The following is a 20154-nucleotide window of genomic DNA, read 5'->3' on the forward strand; positions in this document are numbered from 1 at the left end:
GTTATCGAAACAAAATAGCTTGAAATATCAAACTGAAAGGTTCGTACAACCCAGATTGATGGTTGCTTGCTATTCTTCGCTAGTTTTGCCGCAAGTGTGGTGTCTATCGGTAAAAAGGTAAAAAGGTCTTACTTTTCAAATCATACACACCAAAATCATGAAGACCTTCGTACTCACTTCATGATCGTCATCATTATTGAAATATATGCAATTTGATAAGCATCCTGAAAAGCTTGAAGCTGTCACATATATTGAAGAGTCATTTCCGAGGAAGAGAGAAAAATCACCTACGGTTCTTTTCTTGGCCCATCGATGTTTGTCGAAATCCAATTCGTAAACTTTGAATTTTGTTGTCACACGTTTGTCATCAACTTCATCAAAATCAAAATACCTTTGGACTATCAACAATTCTTTCTTATCCGAGTTCACCAAATAATTCTTCCCGGAGAAGACGTAGCCGTTCTTTCTTTCAATGCCGCGCGCCACCGGTTCTTCATCATCAAAGTTGCTCTGAGCAGTACTATCAATAGACAAAAGTTGTCTCCAATAATCAATGGAATAAAGTTTATTATCAACGTGAACTACTTCAATATGGTGCCATCTTTTCCTTGCGATAGCTAGGGATATTAATATAAGTCCATGTTGCATCTATACCAAGTCTGATAAAAGCCAGTTGACAGACTGGCCTATATATGACTGAAAAAAATGCAATCATTTGCACTTAAATACTTAATACTGGATCTGCTGATATATATTGTAGCCTTAAAAATATAGTTGTCACATCCTTTTGACCATGTTGCTTAGCATTCCTTTGAAGGGGTCAATGGAGGGAGGCAAATAACCGAGTTTTCTTTCTCTCTCCTCCCTCTCACCTTAAAAAATGCATTTATCAAGGTTACTGTAAAATTCTCATCCATAGCTACTTACCATCCTTTTTTTCAGTTTTTTCCCTTTTTGAATAGAATAGGGGTCAGAAAATACATTGCATTGTATCCAATACAGTGCGTAAATTAACTTGTGTAAATCAGTATAACTAATCAGGACATTACGAGTCCAAGTTTGATAGTCTTCTCGTAAGCTTAAAGCTTCCTAGCTCGTCATGTGCAACTTTGTTGCAACATCGATGTTAGGTACATATATTAGAGCATATGAACTTTGTCGTATAAGAATTGAGTCAGGCTTCTTCTTCCACAAGGTTCCCATCAGTAGCGCTAGCCGCTAGGAGTCTCCTCTGATAGTCTCATTCCTGAACCGCAGTTACAATAGCTTGGACTATTGTCCTTTTGGACATGAAATTAATTGATAATAAGGTGACTGTTCCAGGAGTTTTGGGTTATGGGGTTATGATGGTTCCTTGATATGAACTCTAATACAGTTGATTGTTAACTGACAATTCCTGTCATAGGTATTCTTGCAGCATAGAGCCTTCAATGTGCCCCAGCAATATCATCGCAAAAAGAATCTATGGATTAAGGAAATTCGATCTTTCAGCATATGAAGATATATATGACATTCTCTCTCAGAATAGGATGATGTATATCACATATGCATAATGCACGGTTGAAATTCTCTCTATTCAATTCATATGCCAACTAGCATTTTCTTTATTGAATAGTACAAGTCATAGCGGCACAACATAGGGGGTAATTGGAATATTTACACAACAGCAATATGTGAAGTTACTTAATGACAACAATGGAAGTTACATCACTGCAATGACAATTTTGCAAGGGTCAGGGCTAATACCTTGACCCCATTCGATATGTCCTCAGTAGAGGAATACTCTTCAGGTTTATGGCTGTAACCTGCGAAACCAAAAGTTTCATTAGCCAATTAAAAATACTGATTCAAGTAATCCAGATATTTGAAATGGTCATTTAAAGATAAAAATCTTATTAGACTAGCAATTCGTTGGAAAAGAGAGAGAAATCGAGATTCTACCTTTGTAACATGGAATGAATATCATGCCCATTGGGGATATTCTGCAAGGATATGAAAACATTATCAGAATCTTCTTGTGGGAGAGAAGGAACTATGGTATTTTGTTCTGCTTCGATTAGGTAAATTGTCAACTACTTCAGTTTTACAGAATCCTATATAGCCTTCGGCGGAGTACAAGTCAGAGACAGCAAAGAGCTAAACTGGCATGACATCTGACAATCAGTCTAATAAGAAAATGACAAATCTCGAGATATTTGAGAAGCCATGTGTACATAAAATATGCAACCTATGGGAGGCTCTCTCTTACCTGGCCATGAACAATGAATCGTGGTAAGCTCGGCTAATCATCAACTTGTGGGTTAAGTTGAGCTCTTTTGATGAAGCTACCATTGCGTCAAGTATTGATTTCTCAGAAAGTGCAGGTGGATCCTGGTTTACGATTTTGAATTCGGATAGAGTGACTCGCCGCTTTCTGGCTATAGAAATTGCAGATTGATGGATTTTCTCAATTACGGTGTTTCTTCGCTCTTCATCAATGTCTCTTGTGTCTGCAGAATTGAACAATGCTATAAAGAGATCTCTAGAGGATATTACACACACACACACACACTTCGCTCTTCATCAATGTCTCTTGTGTCTGCAGAATGAAACAATGCTATAAAGAGATCTCTACACACACACACACACACACACAGCGAGCAAAAATCCAATGGACCAATGACCATTGTGGAAGAGACATCGTAGCAGGTTCATATATAAGATAATTTTTTGAAACATCAATAAAGTAACAACCACAAAGTATTGTAGGGACAAACCAGTCATTGTCAATATACTTGGTATTAATTATAAGTCATGCTGGAAAAGTTATTGACACAAAGCATACCGATTTCCAGATGTGATTTGCTTGGGATGCTGTTGATAGCTCCGGGGTGTAGCTCCAGAATACCTTTTGCAAAAGGAATCATTGAAGTGAGCCAAAGAGTTGCGCCATATTCTCACACCTATGTAAACAGAAACACTACTTACCAACTGTACCAACAGTATCAATAGATCCAGATTCTAATACATGTCTCTCAACTGCTAGAGCTAATTCTGCAGCTGCTAGTCCAGCATCATTTCTGCTCCAAGTGATTCATTCAACAATTAATCTTCTTGTTTGATTACAAGTATATCAAGAAAATGTAAATTCGCTCATTCAAGGGAGCTGCAAAATACTACTGAATTTAACTCTGGGGGGATGGGGAGGATGAAATGCAGTGCATCATTTAAAACATGACAGTTGAAAAATCTTGGAAGCGGCTTAAAATGAGCATAAAAGGAGAAGGGGGGAGGGTAAAGAAAATTTCAAAGATGTTGAAACCGGTGGTAGGGAACTGCACAAAACAAAGACATATCACACAAGTTCAACATGAATTCAGACTATTTTGTTTAGCTACATGAGCCAATTTGCAATTCTTAGGGAAATATAACACAAACTGGCAGGAACAGCGCCTAAAATACTGGAAATCTTCAACAAGAAAGGTCTGTCAGTTGATATAGTCCTCTTACGGCCCACAGAAAAATGTTTACCTATTTGGCATCAGGACAGCACCCGCATGGCCTCCATTTCCCTGAAACTCCACTTTTATGCTTGCCGGGGCTGCAATGGCAGTTACAATGCCAATTGGTATACCTACATAAGAAAAAAAAATTAAATAAAAACTCACTGTGATGGTGGGCAAAATGTATGATGCGTAATGTCAGTAATAGATGAGACGAAAGGTCTACCTTCCTCCTCCAAAAGAGGGCCCTGCTCGATATGCAATTCCACAAAAGCAGAGTAGCTTCCTTTTTTCAAGAACACACTAGAGATATCATTATGATCTTTAGTGTAGCCAGCAGATTGTGATGCATCTAGGAAGGATATATTTTGACCATCAACTGTGGTCTTGAGAGCTTCTGCAAGTGTCTCACTCCCTGCCATTAAGCGGCTGCAAAGGTTTTTTGTTTGTTTGTTTTTATCAATAACATGGAGAAACTCAAAATATCACGTATTTACTAAAATGATAAATTTCAATTTGAAAGGCAACCCAAAAGCTAAAGATAGAGAATAAACATTTAAACATAAGTAACCAAAAACATTAGTACAGCTTCTAGTGAATAAGACTGTGACCAGGTGCGGATCCGAACCTTCCCAGACAGCTTATTCCAAAGCGTGTAGGCTCTTCTGAGGTGAACATGATAACTTCTAGTGATCGTTTAGGTTTGAACCCGGACCTGCCAACAGTCAACCAATATAGTGTTAAAAAAAAATAAAATAAAAAAGCTGCAACTACGTGAAACCTTGAAAAAATAAATATGGAATATGAGAGCTTAACGTTTCATAAGGATATATTCCATTACCAAACTTCCTAGGCTACTTTATTCTCATTTCATAAGAGAACATGTTTTTGAAGCTTCAATCCTCATAACCTTCACCAGAGACTGCAAATAATTTAAGTTATATATGATGATTTGTCATCAAGTTCTTGGAAAAATGATCTACACCTAGAAGATGATCCACTGAAGGTTTAAAACCCATAGACCATAAGACCAGGTTGCTGTAACTTAATGGTATAAGGTTTTTGGCAAATATTTTGGAGTTTGGATGAAGAGGTCTTCCCATTAAAACATGACCAATGTATCAATTTCTTGCTGGTCCTTTAGAAGAAAGCATGATGTAATCAATTGCCCTACAAGAGTTGATTAGATCAGTCTCTAAAGTAATAGGAAAAAGACTAAATCACCCACAACAACTTCAAGTATTTCTGTGATAGACATGCTCATTTCAAATGTTGGAAGGGATACACTATTGCCCAGTGCATAACCAAGCATGCTAAGGTTCCAGGCTTTCCCACATGACTTGAGATGGCAATCTATTTTTTTATTTATTTACTTTTTAACTCCAAGATGTATGTAAAAATCACTCAAGAAAGTTGCAAACCTTGTTAGTACATTGATCGCTTCTATAGCACCCAAAACACCCACAACTCCATCATACTTTCCAGAGTATGGAATGGCATCAATGTGAGAACCTGTTGCAACGGCAGAAAGCTCTGGATTAGAGCCTTCCCTGCATACAGGAAAGCAAGACCAAGAGCATAGTCAACCCAACTGAATGAAAAGCATCATAGAAAGGACAATGTACCCAGCTATATAAGGCAGAGATGGTGATCTAAGTTTAATATAAGTAATGACTAATGAGGGTTTCTCAGATATATAATTCAATAATTTAGGAGTAAATAGAGAAAAAACTCAACTACTTTGCAAGAAACTCAAAGCTAACAGTGAAAGAAAAAATTTACAGCAAAAAGAAGAAAAGAAACCGCATGACTAATAGGTAATGAAACTTTTATTATCATGTTAGCGAGTCAGAGCTATTTGTATCATTTTAAAGAAGTTAGGTGTGATTAAGAATATTTCTATTAAGACTCTATATTCGTGAGCTAGTCTAATCCCCAACTGGGCATGCATGCTGTGATGAGAAAATCATAAGAAGCAAACAATATACACAGACATCAGTACAAATATAAATCTTGCAATGCAGATCTAAAACTCAGCCACTGACTGACCCTGCTGGCTGCTGTAAGGACAGAAATGATTCCATCCATATAGTACAGAGCCTAAAAGGGTTGTGATTTCTATAATAAAGTTTGTCCCCTTATGCTATTGCTAGAAAAACAAATTATTTTGTACCACTTTAATTCTACCTAAGTTAAACTTTTGGATACTTTACATTTAATATGAAGAAGATATTAATGATTCTATCCATAAAGATATGCAACTACTTGACCAATACTCGCCCATTAAGGGGGTCTAGGATATCCTGTGGATATCAAATGAAAGCAATCTATTATGTATTGGGTTTAAGGTAGAGATTAAGTGCTTTACAGATCAATTCAATGCAAAGGAGCAATTGTATTACCTACAAAGAGTGATAGTCAGAAAAGAAGCTGGACTAGGACTAATGTGAATGATGACATTGCATAAGATTGTAAATCTATCAGAGACTTGACTACCCAACAAAGTCAAAGAGTCGGACATAGTACACTCACCATCGACCAAATATGTTACCAACAGCATCCTCTCTAACAGACAAACCAGAGAGTCCCATCAAGTTTTTGATGAATCTGTCCAAAGAGAAAACAATATCAGCGACTAATGAAGTTAGATTACATCTCAACATAAATCACAATATCCGTGTGCCTGCCTTTGTGTTCTTATACTTGGGATTTGATTTTATCATGTAAGAGCAAAGTTTCAAGCAAAGTTTTAACATTTACTTCAACTCCAACAGATAAGCTATCCTATGAAGATACACTTGCAAGTCAATACTCTTATCAATCTATCCATACAACATCTATGTTACATTCTGTAACTTGAACACACTCAGTAACCGAAAGTTTGAATATATAACTGAATTTCGTATTATCAAAAGAATCAGTGCATCATCCACTCAAACTGACAGACATACTTTTTGTAAGGAAAAAGATTCAATCAACGCAATTATCATGTTCATTCAAGATCTTAGCCATTCACTAAAATTAAACAACACTATACAAATGAAAAGAAAAATCACACACATAGTTGAAATCAAAGCTTTGTTGAATTGAGAATTCAAGAGTGACATACATACCTACGTGCCAACACATCCTTCTCAGTATACAAGACCCTGGTCACTGATGGGGCAGGTGTATCCGAAAAACTCGAAAGTTCATCAATCTAAAGATCAAAACTTTCACAGAATCAGCTCACACATGAATCCATGAACACACTTAGACGATACCCAATAAGCTAAAGTCTGCAAATTTGAATTCTGTACCTGTTTCTGTAAACTTTGAGCGTCAACTGATAGTGAAGAAAGATGAGAGTGTGACTCGTGAATTGGGTAGCCTGAGAAGTCCTCCATTGTTTTGATTGTTGGGTCTTCATTGTTGTGGGCTAAGATTGCAGTGAAGGAACAGAGCACGATGAGTGATGAGAGAGAGAATCTGAGAGGCATGGCTTTCTGGGTTTGTTAGTAAGCAAACGAAGCACGTTGGGTTTCTTAGATGAGTTAGATGGGATTGTATGGGTGGCAATCTGACACTGATTTTGTTTGTTCCGTGGTTACTTTTCTTTTGTTTAGCGTTTTTGTGGATGGTGACAAGCGACAACTGTCGTGTTTATGGAATGAGATCATTTGCTCTATGATTTGGTAAAAATAGCAATAATTGTAGTTTTTATTTGGCAAATATATATTGAGGGCTTGTACCAAAAAAGAAAAAAAGAAACGTATACCCACACACACACACACAGAAGGATGGGCTCACCCTCCTCTACAATCCAAACCTTGATGGCAAAGGCGGGCCTTTCCGTCAGAATTTGTTGGTTTACCTTTTCCTATTGTTTTGACGATGGTAAGGGTGGATCGTATCTGATGGCGGACCGGATCTAGAATGGGGGGGGGGGGGCTGTTGTGTGTTGGAGGTCGTGGAGGCCAAGGATTCAGGCGCATTTGGTGGGTGCCAATGCCTCTCACATGGTGGAATTGAAGATGAAAGTCGAGCTAAAGGATCGGGTTTTGGGGTTACTTGAGCGGGGGTCTCTGATGGAGGTGGCACTGTTGGCGGCGATGGGGTGGTCTACGGCGACGGCTGTGAACGGAAAATGATGCTAGGGTTTCCTTGTGTTAGGCTTATGGGCTTAGGCTATACTGAGTCGTGCTCTGCTGGAGTTGGGCTGCCCATTTTTTTTGGGTTTGACAGATTTAGATCTCTATGGCTCATATTAGTGTTTAAATATTATAGGTCACAAAATCTAGTGCTAACTTCTATTTAAACAACTTCTGAGTATTTATGTTTTGTTAGAATAAGTGTGTGTGAATTTCCTAAAAGGTTAGTGTAGTCTGCAATGCGAAGTTTCTATTGTCTAGAATAGGTTCTTTGTAAGTCCAAACGTATGGCTCTTTACTGTCGACCCAATAGGCAGGGGCGGAGCCACATAGGGGCCTAGTGGGTCTCGTGACCCACTAGAGTTTAGGTACAAATATATATTTTGCTTCAACATAGTATAACAAATCTACTTTGGTGTAGTGGTTGTTTGATTGAGTCAATAATAGCATGGGCATGCATGAGTTCGATGCTCCTTGTTGTAAGCTTTTAGGGGTCTATTTTGTTTCTCTCTTTTTTGGTCTGAAAATGTGGGTTTATGTATGTAACTATATATTACATATGTAGTTAATTATATATTAGGTATGTAGTGCTATTGTTCTACTTTTGAATTATAAAAGTTAATATATATAGTTATTGCTTTAGACAATTTACAAAATATATATCACTTTGGTCTTTTTTTTTCTTTTTCTTTTTTGGTCTGAAAATGTGGGTTTATGTATGTAACTATATATTACACATGTAGTTAATTATATATTAGGTATGTAGTGCTATTGTTCTACTTTTGAATTATAAAAGTTAATATATATAGTTATTGCTTAACACAATTTACAAGATGTATATCACTTTGGTCTATTTTTTTTTTCTCTCTTTTTTTCTTTCTTTTTTGTCTAAAAATGTGGGTTTATGTATGTAACTATATATTTCATATGTAGTTAATTATATATTAGGTATGTAGTGCTATTGTTCTACTTTTGAATTATAAAAGTTAATATATATAGTTATTGCTTTAGACAATTTACAAGATGTATATCACTTTAGTTATTATTATTATTTTTAATTAAGTTTTGATATTTCGTGAGTGCCCCACCTTAAATCGAAATCTGGCTCCGCCACTGCCCATAGGAGTATGTCATTTGGTCTTGCTGAATTATAAAATTCGACTAACCTCTTTTGATTAAATATATATATATATATATATATATTTTACAAAAGAAAAGTATATTTATATCTTAAAACTACACAATAACTTTTTTCCTTAAGATAAGCGGAAGTTCTTAGTTATTCTAAATTGTTCCAATCATATTCTTATCCTTTTACTATGTTTAAAAATTTTATAAAGTGCCCAAAGACAATTAAAGTAACTACATTTTACTATCCCAATTTTCAATTTTGAAATTTTGAAATTGAAATACATAAAAATTAGAGTCACATAGAGTTCTTGAGCTAACATATCAACGCTGCTGCGTACGATTTATTAATTACCGACAAAAGGTAGAGAGATCCATCATTTATGAGGATAACAGTACAGCTTAATGGTAAATGTGGTTTGCAGTATGGTGGGAATTACCTGCAGAAGGATAATGGCTACAAACACATAAAGTAGTTTAGGAAAGTAAAAATTGCAGGCCATTATCCACGTGTACCGCCTCAGTTTGTAACGATCATTCACTTGCTTGCACATTCTAACATAGTAGAATTTGTTGTGCGGGATGTCCTTGTAAAGGTTGCTGAAGAACTTACAACCATCTTCATCACTCAGCCAGTTATCTACACTTTTTTCTTGCAAAGTAATCCATATCTTCCTTTGAAGAGATGAGGTTATCCATAAAGATGACATAGGATGTAATTTCGTCATTTGAATAACCATGGTAAACATTGCTCCATTGCAATGAGGTACGGTTCCTGAATAATGTTTATGACGACATTCCAACATGGTGGGTTCCGATGCCTCTCACATGGTTGAATTGAAGATGAAAGTCGAGCTAAAGGATTGGGCTTTGGGGTTACTTGAGCAGGGGTCCCTGATGGAGGTGGCACCGTTGGCGGCGGTGGGGTGGTCTACGGCGACGGCTGGTGAACGGAAAATGATGCTAGGGTTTCCTTGTGTTAGGCTTATGGGCTTAGGCTATACTAAGTCGTGCTCTGCTGGAGTTGGGCTGCCCATCTTTTGTGGGTTTGTCATATTTGGGTCTCTATGGCCCATATTAGTGTTTAAATATTATAGGTCACAAAATCTAGTGCTAACTTCTATTTAAACAACTTCTGAGTATTTATGTTTTGTTAGAATAAGGGTGTGTGACTTTCCTAAAAGGTTAGTGTAGTCTGGAATGCGAAGTTTCTATTGTCTAGAATAGGTTCTTTGTAAGTCCAAACGTAAGGCTCTTTACTGTCGACCCCATAGGCAGGGGCGGAGCCACATATTTACGTGGAATATATATATATATATATGGATGGTGTGACATTGTGATGTGCGTATGAACTGTGAATTATTCAGAATGTGGTTTTGTGCGTTTACTCTTTGTGGAAAATTCGTTATATAAGGGGCTTGTTGATTTGTCGTGTTGAAAGAGTAATTGAGTTGGGGTAACATTTTGAGTCATGTGAGATTCTTTGTAAATGTTTGCTGATCTTCAGATCTGGAGTCACTGTGGGTGACCATTTTCTGATCTTCGGATCTGGTGTTTATTTGGAGTTGATGGGTGATCATCTACTTTAGTCAAAGTCGATGGGTGAACATCGACTATCGACTTTAGTTTGGAGTTGATGGGTGATTATTGACTTTAGTGTGAGTTGTTTGACTTCTTCATTTATTTTTCTTTTCCTTTTGAATTGTTTGTTTTATTGTAATCTCCTGAACTAAGTTATATGCAGGGATTACTGCCTTTTGTATTGTTTGCTTTATTGTAATCTCCTGAACTAAGTTATATGCAGGGATTACTGCTTTATGTATTGTTTGTTTTAATGTAAATTCCTGAACTAAACTCTATGCAGGGATTTATATGATTTCTTTTGTTTGTTTTCTTGTGATCTCCTGAACTAAGTTTCTATGCAGGGATTATTGATTTTGCTTAATTCTTATTGTGGGTACAATTGTGGGTTGTGATCTGTAGTGATTGATAAATGAGTTGGGGTGGCATGATTTTGGCAACCGCGTTATGTTGGGGGATCGAAATGAGTATGATTTCCTGATTGTGCCGTTGAGGCAAAGGAATAGTGATCTAATAGATTGTGGGGACGTAAAATGAATTGAGAGACAGAGCATGTGGGTTTTTAGTTGGGTTGAAATTGTTGAGCATGTTACACTTGAAGTCACGTACACTCAATATTACAGGAAGCATCATTTTGAATAAATTGGAATATAAGTTCATTCGCCAAGCATCATGTTTTATACAATTCTGACACAAAATGGACCCAAAAAGCAGCAAAATCGCCGCTACAAACAATGGCCTCGACGGTGGCGGTGTGAGGGCAGCCATACTTGCGTTAATTCAAAAAAAAAATATATATATCTCATTTGAACTCTGATAAAAAAAATCTTTGTCAATTTTTTTATGATCTTTAGGCAAATATCAATTCTTATGTGAAGATTATGAGTCTGTAAAACCTTACTGAAAGCAGCCAAACCCAGATATTTGGATATATAGTATCTGCCTGCAATCATGGTCTTTAGCACAATAGGTAGATCACTTGTTTGCCTTAAATTCAATCCAGCAAATGGCACAATACACGATTACAGTTGATAAATACATAAACTCAAACCCCTATATAAATATTCAAACACATATATAAAAAGACCCTCTCAAGCTAAGTGTTTTTCCTAGTGTATGACTCTTAAGTCGTAAACTTCATAGTCACTTTCATTAGTATTATACCTAAAAACACTCTCATCATCAATAGCAACCTCAATTCCATTCGGCCTAATATCTTTCTCTGCAACCTTACCATGTAAATCAGAAGAACCTTTTACATTTTCCAACTAGCTGTTTGCGGAACTCTCTTTAGGAGAGTTGTTGAAACTCTTTCTTATTCTATGAGGAAGAAAAACCCCTTAAAATATTCAAACGACATTTATCCAAATCAGTTTCTTTCTATAATGCATGGAAACGTCAAATTGCCTCCGTATCCCGTACCGATCCCGGATACGGGTAAGAACCGTGTCGGAAACGCTCGGATACGCGTATCCTGATTTGGATACGTCCGTATCCTATTCGGATACGTAAGAATGTAAATAAATCGGATACGTGGGGGTAATCCCGACTGCTTTTTACCCTGAAAAAATAGAAAAAAAAAACAAAAGAGTCCTAATCTCAAATCAAGAGAGAGAGACCTAATCACAGATCGAGAGAGAGAGTCCTAATCTCAGACCCAGATCGAGAGAGAGACCTAATCTCAGTTGCTTCGGAGTTCCTCTGCTGCTCGTCTGGTCTTCTTCGCAAGTCGGACCTATTCCGCTTCGGACCTAATCTCAGCCGCTTCGGAGTTCCTCTACTGCTCGTCTGGTCTTCTAGCTTCGTCGGACCTTTTCTGCTCTTCTGCTCTTCTTCGCAAGTCGGAATCTTTTCTACTCAAGACTTCTCCTCATCTTCGATTCGCTTAGACGTTGAAGCTTGGAGCTTGGAGCTTCAATTTCTAGCCGCTTCGTTTATGTTTCAACTTTGTTTATGTTTCATTTTCTTTTCCTATATATATATATACGGAGCCGTTCGAGAGCGGACGTCCGCAACTTAGAAAAAGTGCTGACATCGCTCCTCCGGCCTCGATCGAGCTGCGACGGGGCGGCGCGGCTTGCCGGAGGGACGCTGGGGGTCGTGCGGAGGGGTCTGCGGTCCGGTGGAGTCGCCGGCGACGGTTTTGCGGTGCTGCACAGAACCTGCAACTGCAGGTGAGGTGGCTGCCCAGAAACCGGCAAGCCCGACCTCGAACTCCGCCCAGAAGAGGTCTGGGATGCCTCCGGCCTCCCTCCGGCCAGCCCCGCGCCGCCGTTGCCTGCTGCATCGACGTCTGCACTTTAGCGAAAGTGCGGACATCCGCTCCTGATCAGGCCTATATATATATATATATATATATATATATATAATTGGCGTATCCTTCACGTACCGTATCCAATTACATTTAAAGTTTGTCGTTTCCACGTATCCGGGTACTCGTACCCGTATCGGTGCTTCTTAGGTTTCTTTCAACTTTTCACCAGTAGGCTCCTTCTCAGAGCCTCCTTCAAGCTGATATTTCGTTTCAAAATGATAGTAATCTGTCACATAAACACCTTTGTCATCCATGGAGGAACTATTAGTAAGACATTTCTTGTCCAAGTAATCAAGGCTTATTTTTGATTGAAATGCTTCACATTTATAATGAACACCCAGTAGGTCCTCGCTTTGCTTATCAGTGTCTGAAGTCATGAAACTTATCCAAACTGAGACAGAGGTCTGCCCCATCAAAGCACAGAGTCATGAAGTCCGCATCATCTTTCTCATCGTGCCAGAACATGTCATTTTGCATATCGAGATCATGGTAATTGCGTGCTGTGCCAAATTAAGAGAATCTATTATATGAAGCTTCGGAACTGCCTGTAGATGTAGATCGAATTCCATATGGATTCGTAAATTCTGCAAAAGAGAAAAGCCAAGACTTCACTACCAACCAATAGAAAGAAAGCAATGGCAAGATCATCACCAGAATTCTTTGGACAACTGAAGGTCTAATTAGCCTGAAGTTAATGAACATTACAGGTGCTCTATGCTTGGTTTTATAGGGATTGACATGTAAGTGCATATCATCTAAAGATCACCGACAAAAGGAGCAAAAAATAGTCTGCATTCCTATTGCGGGCTAGGGGTTTCAACATAGAATAAGAAGGATGTAAAAACAAACCAATAATAAGAAACAATAGGATGATAGGCACATCATATTATCCATTACAAATCCAAATCAGAACAGATCAAGCTGCTTGGTGAGAGCTAGATACTACTTTAGTTAACCCAAAGTTTGGGATTACGAAGTTGTACAATCTCCTTTATGTCCATACTAGCCCCTTAACATGTGCTTCGCACATGTCAATTGACTTTTATTTATTTTTATTTTTTAATTAAAAAAATTACAGTAATTTATCTCCTGATTTGAGGAAGCTTCTTCTTTTTTCATGGGAGGTATTGCAATTTTTTCAAATATGACATAGTCTATTGACTATCTTATCATTTTGTAGAAATAATTTATTTATTAATATCTATATTATGTGAGGGCATATATGGTAGTTCAAAAATTTAACCATTCTCCCAACAATTGGCTTAATTATATAAGATGAGAGCATATATGGTAGTTCAAAAATTTAACCATTCTCCCAACAATTGGCTTAATTATATAAGATATGGAGCCCGGCACATAACCCACAGTCATGCCCAAGGCCCAGACACCCAGACCCACTTTTCATTCTTCTCTCAGGCATAGGGAGAAGCCCCCGCCCTTTTTAACGATTCCAACTCCGGCAGCTAACGGAACAGTTACTCCCACCCCTCTAATGTGCACCGCCGCCGCCGCCGTCTCCGTTAAACCCAACCGCCGTTAGGGCTCTTCTCCACTATCCCCAATTTCCCCAATCAGCAATCCCTTCATTTCGTCTTCGATCCAAACCCCAATCCCAAATCCGCAGCCTCCTTCAAATTAGTGGGCTGCTTCTTCTTCTCAGAATAGTTCAACTTTTCGGTTAAAGTTTGAGTCTTTACAAAATTCTGCGTCTTTCAAACTTGGGTTCGGTAATTTCTGCTCTAATTTTTTCAAGGATTTATTTGTGAGCTTAGAGAAGTTTAGAAAGAAGAGACTATGAAATTCTAGGTCTTTTGTTTTAGGAGCCTGCAAATATTGAACACTCAAAGATTTGATTCTCATGTTCAGTACTTATGATGTTTGTTTAGATTTTACAAGTCTTTATGATGTTTTTTGTAGCTAGGTTATTTTTTTTTTCTTCTTCTTTAAAAGCAATGGATGTATGGATCCAACTATAATGCTATATCAATGACAAAAAAGTGTATATTGTTTTAGGGAATCAGAAACTGAGAGAAAATCGTTGTGTATTCTCATTGATAATAGGGGCCTCTTTATATAGAGGATTACAATACATAGAGTCTATCTTAATCATACAAGGAAAGCTAATCTCTAGATTCTTCTAATTAAACCCTATTACCACTAGGTCAAGTAACCTAGAGTTTGGGCCAAACACAAATTAGGGTTTTACTTGAACACTCCCCCTTGTGTTGCCCAAACGCGGTGATTCTCTCGTTGCCTCGTTAAAAACCTTGCCGAGTAACAAAAACCCAGTGGGACAAAAATAACCTCGGTCGAAGGGGAAAAAGAGCACAACACACCATTCACATTTCGAGGTGAACATGTAGACATCTCCCCCTGATGTCTGCGCCTCCCCCTGATGACTACGATCATGGGAGTTCAGATAATTTCCGCAGGCCAATTCTTGCCACATGTTTCTCGAAAGTGGATTTGGGCAATGACTTATTAAACAAGTCTGCCACATTGTCCTCAGATCGAACATGGTTCACTTTGATCTTGAGGAGCTTCTGTTGTTGCTGATTGTAGAAGAATTTGGGCGATATATGCTTGGTGTTGTCTCCTTTGATGTAGCCTTGCTTCATTTGTTCAATGCAAGCAGCATTATCCTCATAAATGCTCGTTGGCTCATCTGTGGTAGACTTCAGACCACAGTTGCTTCGAACATGCGTAACTATGGATCGAAGCCATATACATTCACAAATTGCTTCGTGAAGAGCAATAATCTCTGCATGATTCGAAGAGGTAGCGACTAAGGTCTGCTTTGTAGACCTCCAAGATATCGCGGTCTTTCCCATGGTGAAAACATAACCAGTTTGGGAGCGACCTTTGTGGATCAGAGAGGTACCCAGCATCAGCAAAACCTTCCAAAACACTTATATCGTTTTGGGATGGGGAGAGGGAACGCAGTCCACCATATGTGGCGTCCCTGACACTAGATGGGTCCGAATCCATCTTCTCTCTGTAGGGATAGAACAAGCCCATATCAATTGTACCACTTAGGTATCGAAAGATATCTTTAACACCAGTCCAATGGCGTCGTGTTGGCGCAAAGCTATATCTAGCTAGCAAGTTCACAGAGAATGAGATATTCGGTCTTGTGCATTGTGCTAAGTACAATAATGCGCCTATTGCACTTAGGTAGGGCACTTCTGTCTCTAGCACTTCTTCATCGTCATCTTTTGGACGAAATAGATCCTTTTTTGGATCAAGACTACGGACGACCATTGGGGTGCTTGAAGGCTTAATCTTGTCAGTGTTGAAACGCCTAAGCATCTTTTGCGTATAAGCTGATTTAGAGGTCATCATGGGCCGGGCTAGGGCCGGCCCTACCCTAAATTTTAGGGCTTAGGGTCGTGCCGGGCCGGGCCTAGTCAAAGTCAACAAAATTTTGGGCCGGGTAGGGTCGGGCCAGGGCTTAAATATGCTAACCCTTACCCGCCCGAAAAGCCCGATCCGTTAGGGCCGAAAGGGTCGGGTCGGGCCGGCCCTCAAATAGGACCGAAATGGGCCAAAAAGGGCCTTATTTTGTTTAACAAAAAAAAAAACATTATTTTTTTCTTCTCAAAATATGGCTTAATGGTATATATTGGTGATAAAAGACTCATTGTTTTTTATTGAACATATTTTATATTCATATAATACCCCCTGTAAATTATAATATTTATTAATATTACTTAAGGTGATTATATTCAATTAACTATCTATATAAATCTCCCAATATTAATTGTTGTGTAACAAAGAAAATAGAAATTAAAGAAAACAAAACTTATGGAATCAATTACAAAGAAAGAGATAAATTGCATATTATAGAAAAAAGAGAAACGTAATTAAAAAATAGAAAAAATAAAAAAAAATTATGGCTTATTCGGGCGGGCCAAAAATTTCGAAATGGAAATTGATCAATCTAACAATGCTCATGGAGGGTAACAAGCCTAATAAACTAGTTATACTACATTACAAGACATATAAGGATTATGTGCGATCCAAAAATTTTGAAATGAAAATCGACCAATCTGAAAATTCTCATATGTTTATACAACATTGATAGGTATTGTGTAAAGAAATTAGGCCGATCTGCCATGAATAAGGCGTCCAACGTAGCGGTCAACGCTTTGCACAAGCAAACTTCCCTTAGGGGAGCGGCACCATGCGCGGACAAACGTTGCGGAATTTTGACATCCGTAAGTAGACCCCCTACCCATGAGAGTGTGGGAGCTGAAAGATCGAAAAAAGTGAATTGCCAAGGACCGGTTAAGAGAATATTTGTTTTATGTTCTATTTAGGGTATTGAGTTGACCGGGTAGATCGAGATCCAACCGAAGGCGGAAATTGCTGAAATTTCTACCACTAACATATATTCATATGAAAACAACATCCAGCGGTTCATTTTAAAAAATTCCATTTCGTCTCCCATTTTGCTCATGGAGGGTAACCTCAATCATTTAAATGCAATGTATAAGTTATACAACTTTAGGAGGCAAATTGGTATAGACCAACATATTTGTAATTAAATTTGAAAATTTTATCTTATATCTACGCACATCCATTGATGAAATATTTAAAAATGTGATGTAAAAAAATTTGCACGTTTTGCAGTTGTCACGCCATCGGTCAACCAAGAAAACATACAAGTGAATATGGTTGACCAATCCGATCGGGTTCGAAACTATGGTGAAATTGACTAAATTTTTAACCACACGCATAATTTATTGTAATAATCACATCCAACGGTTGATTTTCTCATTTTCTTTGAATTGATAGAGGTTGCTCTTTGGAGTGTGATATATAAATATAGATTTATAAAAAAATTAGTGTCCATTCTCTTTGGAGTGTATGATATAAAAATTAGATTTACATAAATTAATTGGGTTCAAATGTTCAATACTTCAATATAATACCCATTCTCTAAAATAACATATTTCTTATTTCTTTTTATGTAAATATGTAATATAGAAAAATAATAAAAATAAAATATAAATTTTAGGGCCGGGCCGGGCTTGGCCCTTTCGGGCTCAATCGGGCCGGGCCGTAGGGTAGGGCCGGGTTTCATTTGCATGACCCTTACCCTACCCTATTTGAGAAAGGGTCGGGCCGGCCCGCCCTAATGGAAGGGCCGGGCCGGGCGGGCTTAGGGCCCAAGGGCCATATGATGAGGCCTAAGCTGATTGATGAATCAGGATACCATCTCTACGGTGCTCAAGTTCCAAACCGAGGCAAAACCGTGTTTTCCCAAGATATTTCATCTCAAACTCGGATTTCAAATATTCAGCGGTTTCCCTTAACTCTTTACGGGTGCCAATTATGTTCATGTCATCGACATAAACCGCTACTATTGCAAATCCGGAACTTGTCCTTTTTATGAACACACATGGACATAGTTCATTGTTGACATATCCCTTTCCAATCAAGTAGTCACTTAGACGGTTATATCACATCCGTCCGGATTGTTTCAATCCATATAGTGAGCATTTCAATCTAATCGCAAACGCGCTCCGTGGTTTAGAGCCACTTGATTTGGGTAACTGAATTCCGTTTGGAATCTTCATGTATATCTCTGTATCTAGATCCCCATATAGATACGCAGTAACCACATCCATAAGCTGCATGTTCAGTTCTTCGGAAACAACCAAACTGACAAGGTAGCGGAACGTAATGACGTCCATTACGGGAGAATAGGTCTCCTCGTAGTCGATTCCAGGGCGTTGTAAGAAGCCTTGCGCCACAAGACGAGTTTTGTACCTTACAATCTCGTTTCTCTCATTACGCTTTCTAACGAATACCCATTTGTGACCAACTGGTTTGGTGTTGGGCGGTATTGGTACAACTTTGCCAAATACCTTTATTTTCGCTAGAGAATCAAGTTCTGCTTGGATCGCATCTTCCATTTTGGCCAATCAGCTCTACGTTGGCATTCATCAATGGATCGTGGTTTGATATCATCGGTCTCAATAATCTCATGCGCCACTGAATACACGAATACATCATCAATGATGATGGAGTTTCTTTCCCACGTCCCATGTACACTAGTGTAATTTATAGAGATTTCTACGTTCTCAAGGATAGGTTCTGACATTGAGGCGTCCCCCAATGATGTCTCTTGGACATAACCATAATCCAAAACATTCTCATGGGACGGATTTTGAGTATGGATGATCAAAAGATTTGTTTGTGCCTCATTCGCTCTCTTTCTAGGGCGAGTATCCTTCGAACCAATTGGTCTACCGAGCTTCCTTGCGGGACCTGCGGCCATAGAAGCCACGTCATTGCCATGCTAGGCAATGGTGCCATCTCCTGGTGTCACAGGAGTGGCGTGATGTCCAGTATTCGGGACATCGATCCTTGCAGGCACGTTTGCAGCAGGTATGTGTGATCTCGTCACTTTGGCAACATCAAAAAACGCATTAGGCAGAGTGTCTGCTACGTTCTGGAGCTCGATTATTCGTCGCACTTCAAGTTCTGACTGTACGGTACGGGGATCGAGATGAGACATAGTGGGGACAGACCACTACAATTCCTGTCGTTCCTGTTGAACATCGGTGTTCTTATCTCCCCCTAACGATGGGAAGACTGTCTCATCAAAGTGACAATCTGCAAATCTAGCGGTAAAGAGATCGCCTGTCAAGGGTTCAAGATAGCGGACGATGGCTAGAGATTCATATCCAACATATATGCTCATTCGTAGTTGCGGACCCATCTTAGTACGTTGTGGCGGCGTAATAGGCACATAGATGGCACACCCAAAAATGCGTAAGTGCGAGATATCAGGCTCGTACCCAGTCACTAGCTGTAACGCAGAGTAAGATTGGGTTGCAGTGGGTCGTAGACGAATTAGCGTCGCTGCATGCAATATTGCATATCCCCAAGCAGAAACAGGGAGACTGGTGCGCATAACCAATGTCCGCGCTATCATCTGTAGTCGTTTGATAGCGGCTTCTGCGAGACCATTTTGGGTATGAACATGAGGAACTGGATGCTCTACATCAATCCCCAGTGACATGCAATAGTCATCGAAAGTTTTCGATGTAAACTCCCCAACATTATCAAGTCGAATTGACTTAATTGGATGGTCAGGGTAGTGAGCCCGTAGACGGATAATCTGGGCGAGGAGTTTTAGCATAAGCAGCATTTCGAGTAGACAACAGCGCGACATGTGACGAGCGTGTCGATGCATCAACCAATACCATAAAGTATTTAAAAGGTCCTCATGGTGGTTGAATTGGTCCACAGATATCCCCTTGGATTCTCTGTAAGAACGGGATGAGTATTTTAGGATCCTTTGCATAGGACGGTCTCGGTCCTAATTTTCCAAATGAACAGGCTTTGCATAATGAGCGAGGGGCCTTAGAAGCAACCAATGAGGATTTTGGTTGGGCCTGAGCGTCTGTAGCGCTATTAGAAGCAAAGTGTGTGACTACATCTCCCATCATGGCTTTGGAGCCATGGGAATTGGTAATTATTGTGTCATGGCCATTGGGAGGAACAA

General features: G+C 38.9%; 1 protein-coding gene across 2 annotated transcripts; it reads right to left on the reverse strand.

Annotated features, from left to right (window-relative positions):
- Positions 1-1537: 1537 nt before the first annotated feature.
- On the reverse strand, positions 1538-7081 carry LOC112199002 (ureidoglycolate hydrolase). Of its 2 annotated transcripts, XM_024340074.2 has the most exons (12): positions 6782-7079; positions 6596-6681; positions 6015-6089; positions 4904-5032; positions 4111-4197; positions 3709-3911; positions 3511-3613; positions 2968-3059; positions 2825-2887; positions 2249-2489; positions 1942-1982; positions 1538-1805 (listed from the first exon to the last, which is right to left on the reverse strand). In XM_024340074.2, exons 1-12 carry the CDS (start codon positions 6959-6961, stop codon positions 1708-1710), a joined length of 1398 nt encoding a protein of 465 aa, XP_024195842.1. In that variant the 5' UTR covers positions 6962-7079; the 3' UTR covers positions 1538-1707. The 2 variants fall into 2 exon arrangements, with proteins under 2 accessions (XP_024195842.1, XP_024195843.1); XM_024340075.2 differs by lacking the exons at positions 1538-1805; positions 1942-1982 and having other exon boundaries at positions 2485-2578; positions 6782-7081.
- Positions 7082-20154: the final 13073 nt, after the last annotated feature.

Source organism: Rosa chinensis, chromosome 4, assembly GCF_002994745.2.
Source record: "Rosa chinensis cultivar Old Blush chromosome 4, RchiOBHm-V2, whole genome shotgun sequence".
Taxonomy (NCBI): Eukaryota; Viridiplantae; Streptophyta; class Magnoliopsida; order Rosales; family Rosaceae; genus Rosa; species Rosa chinensis.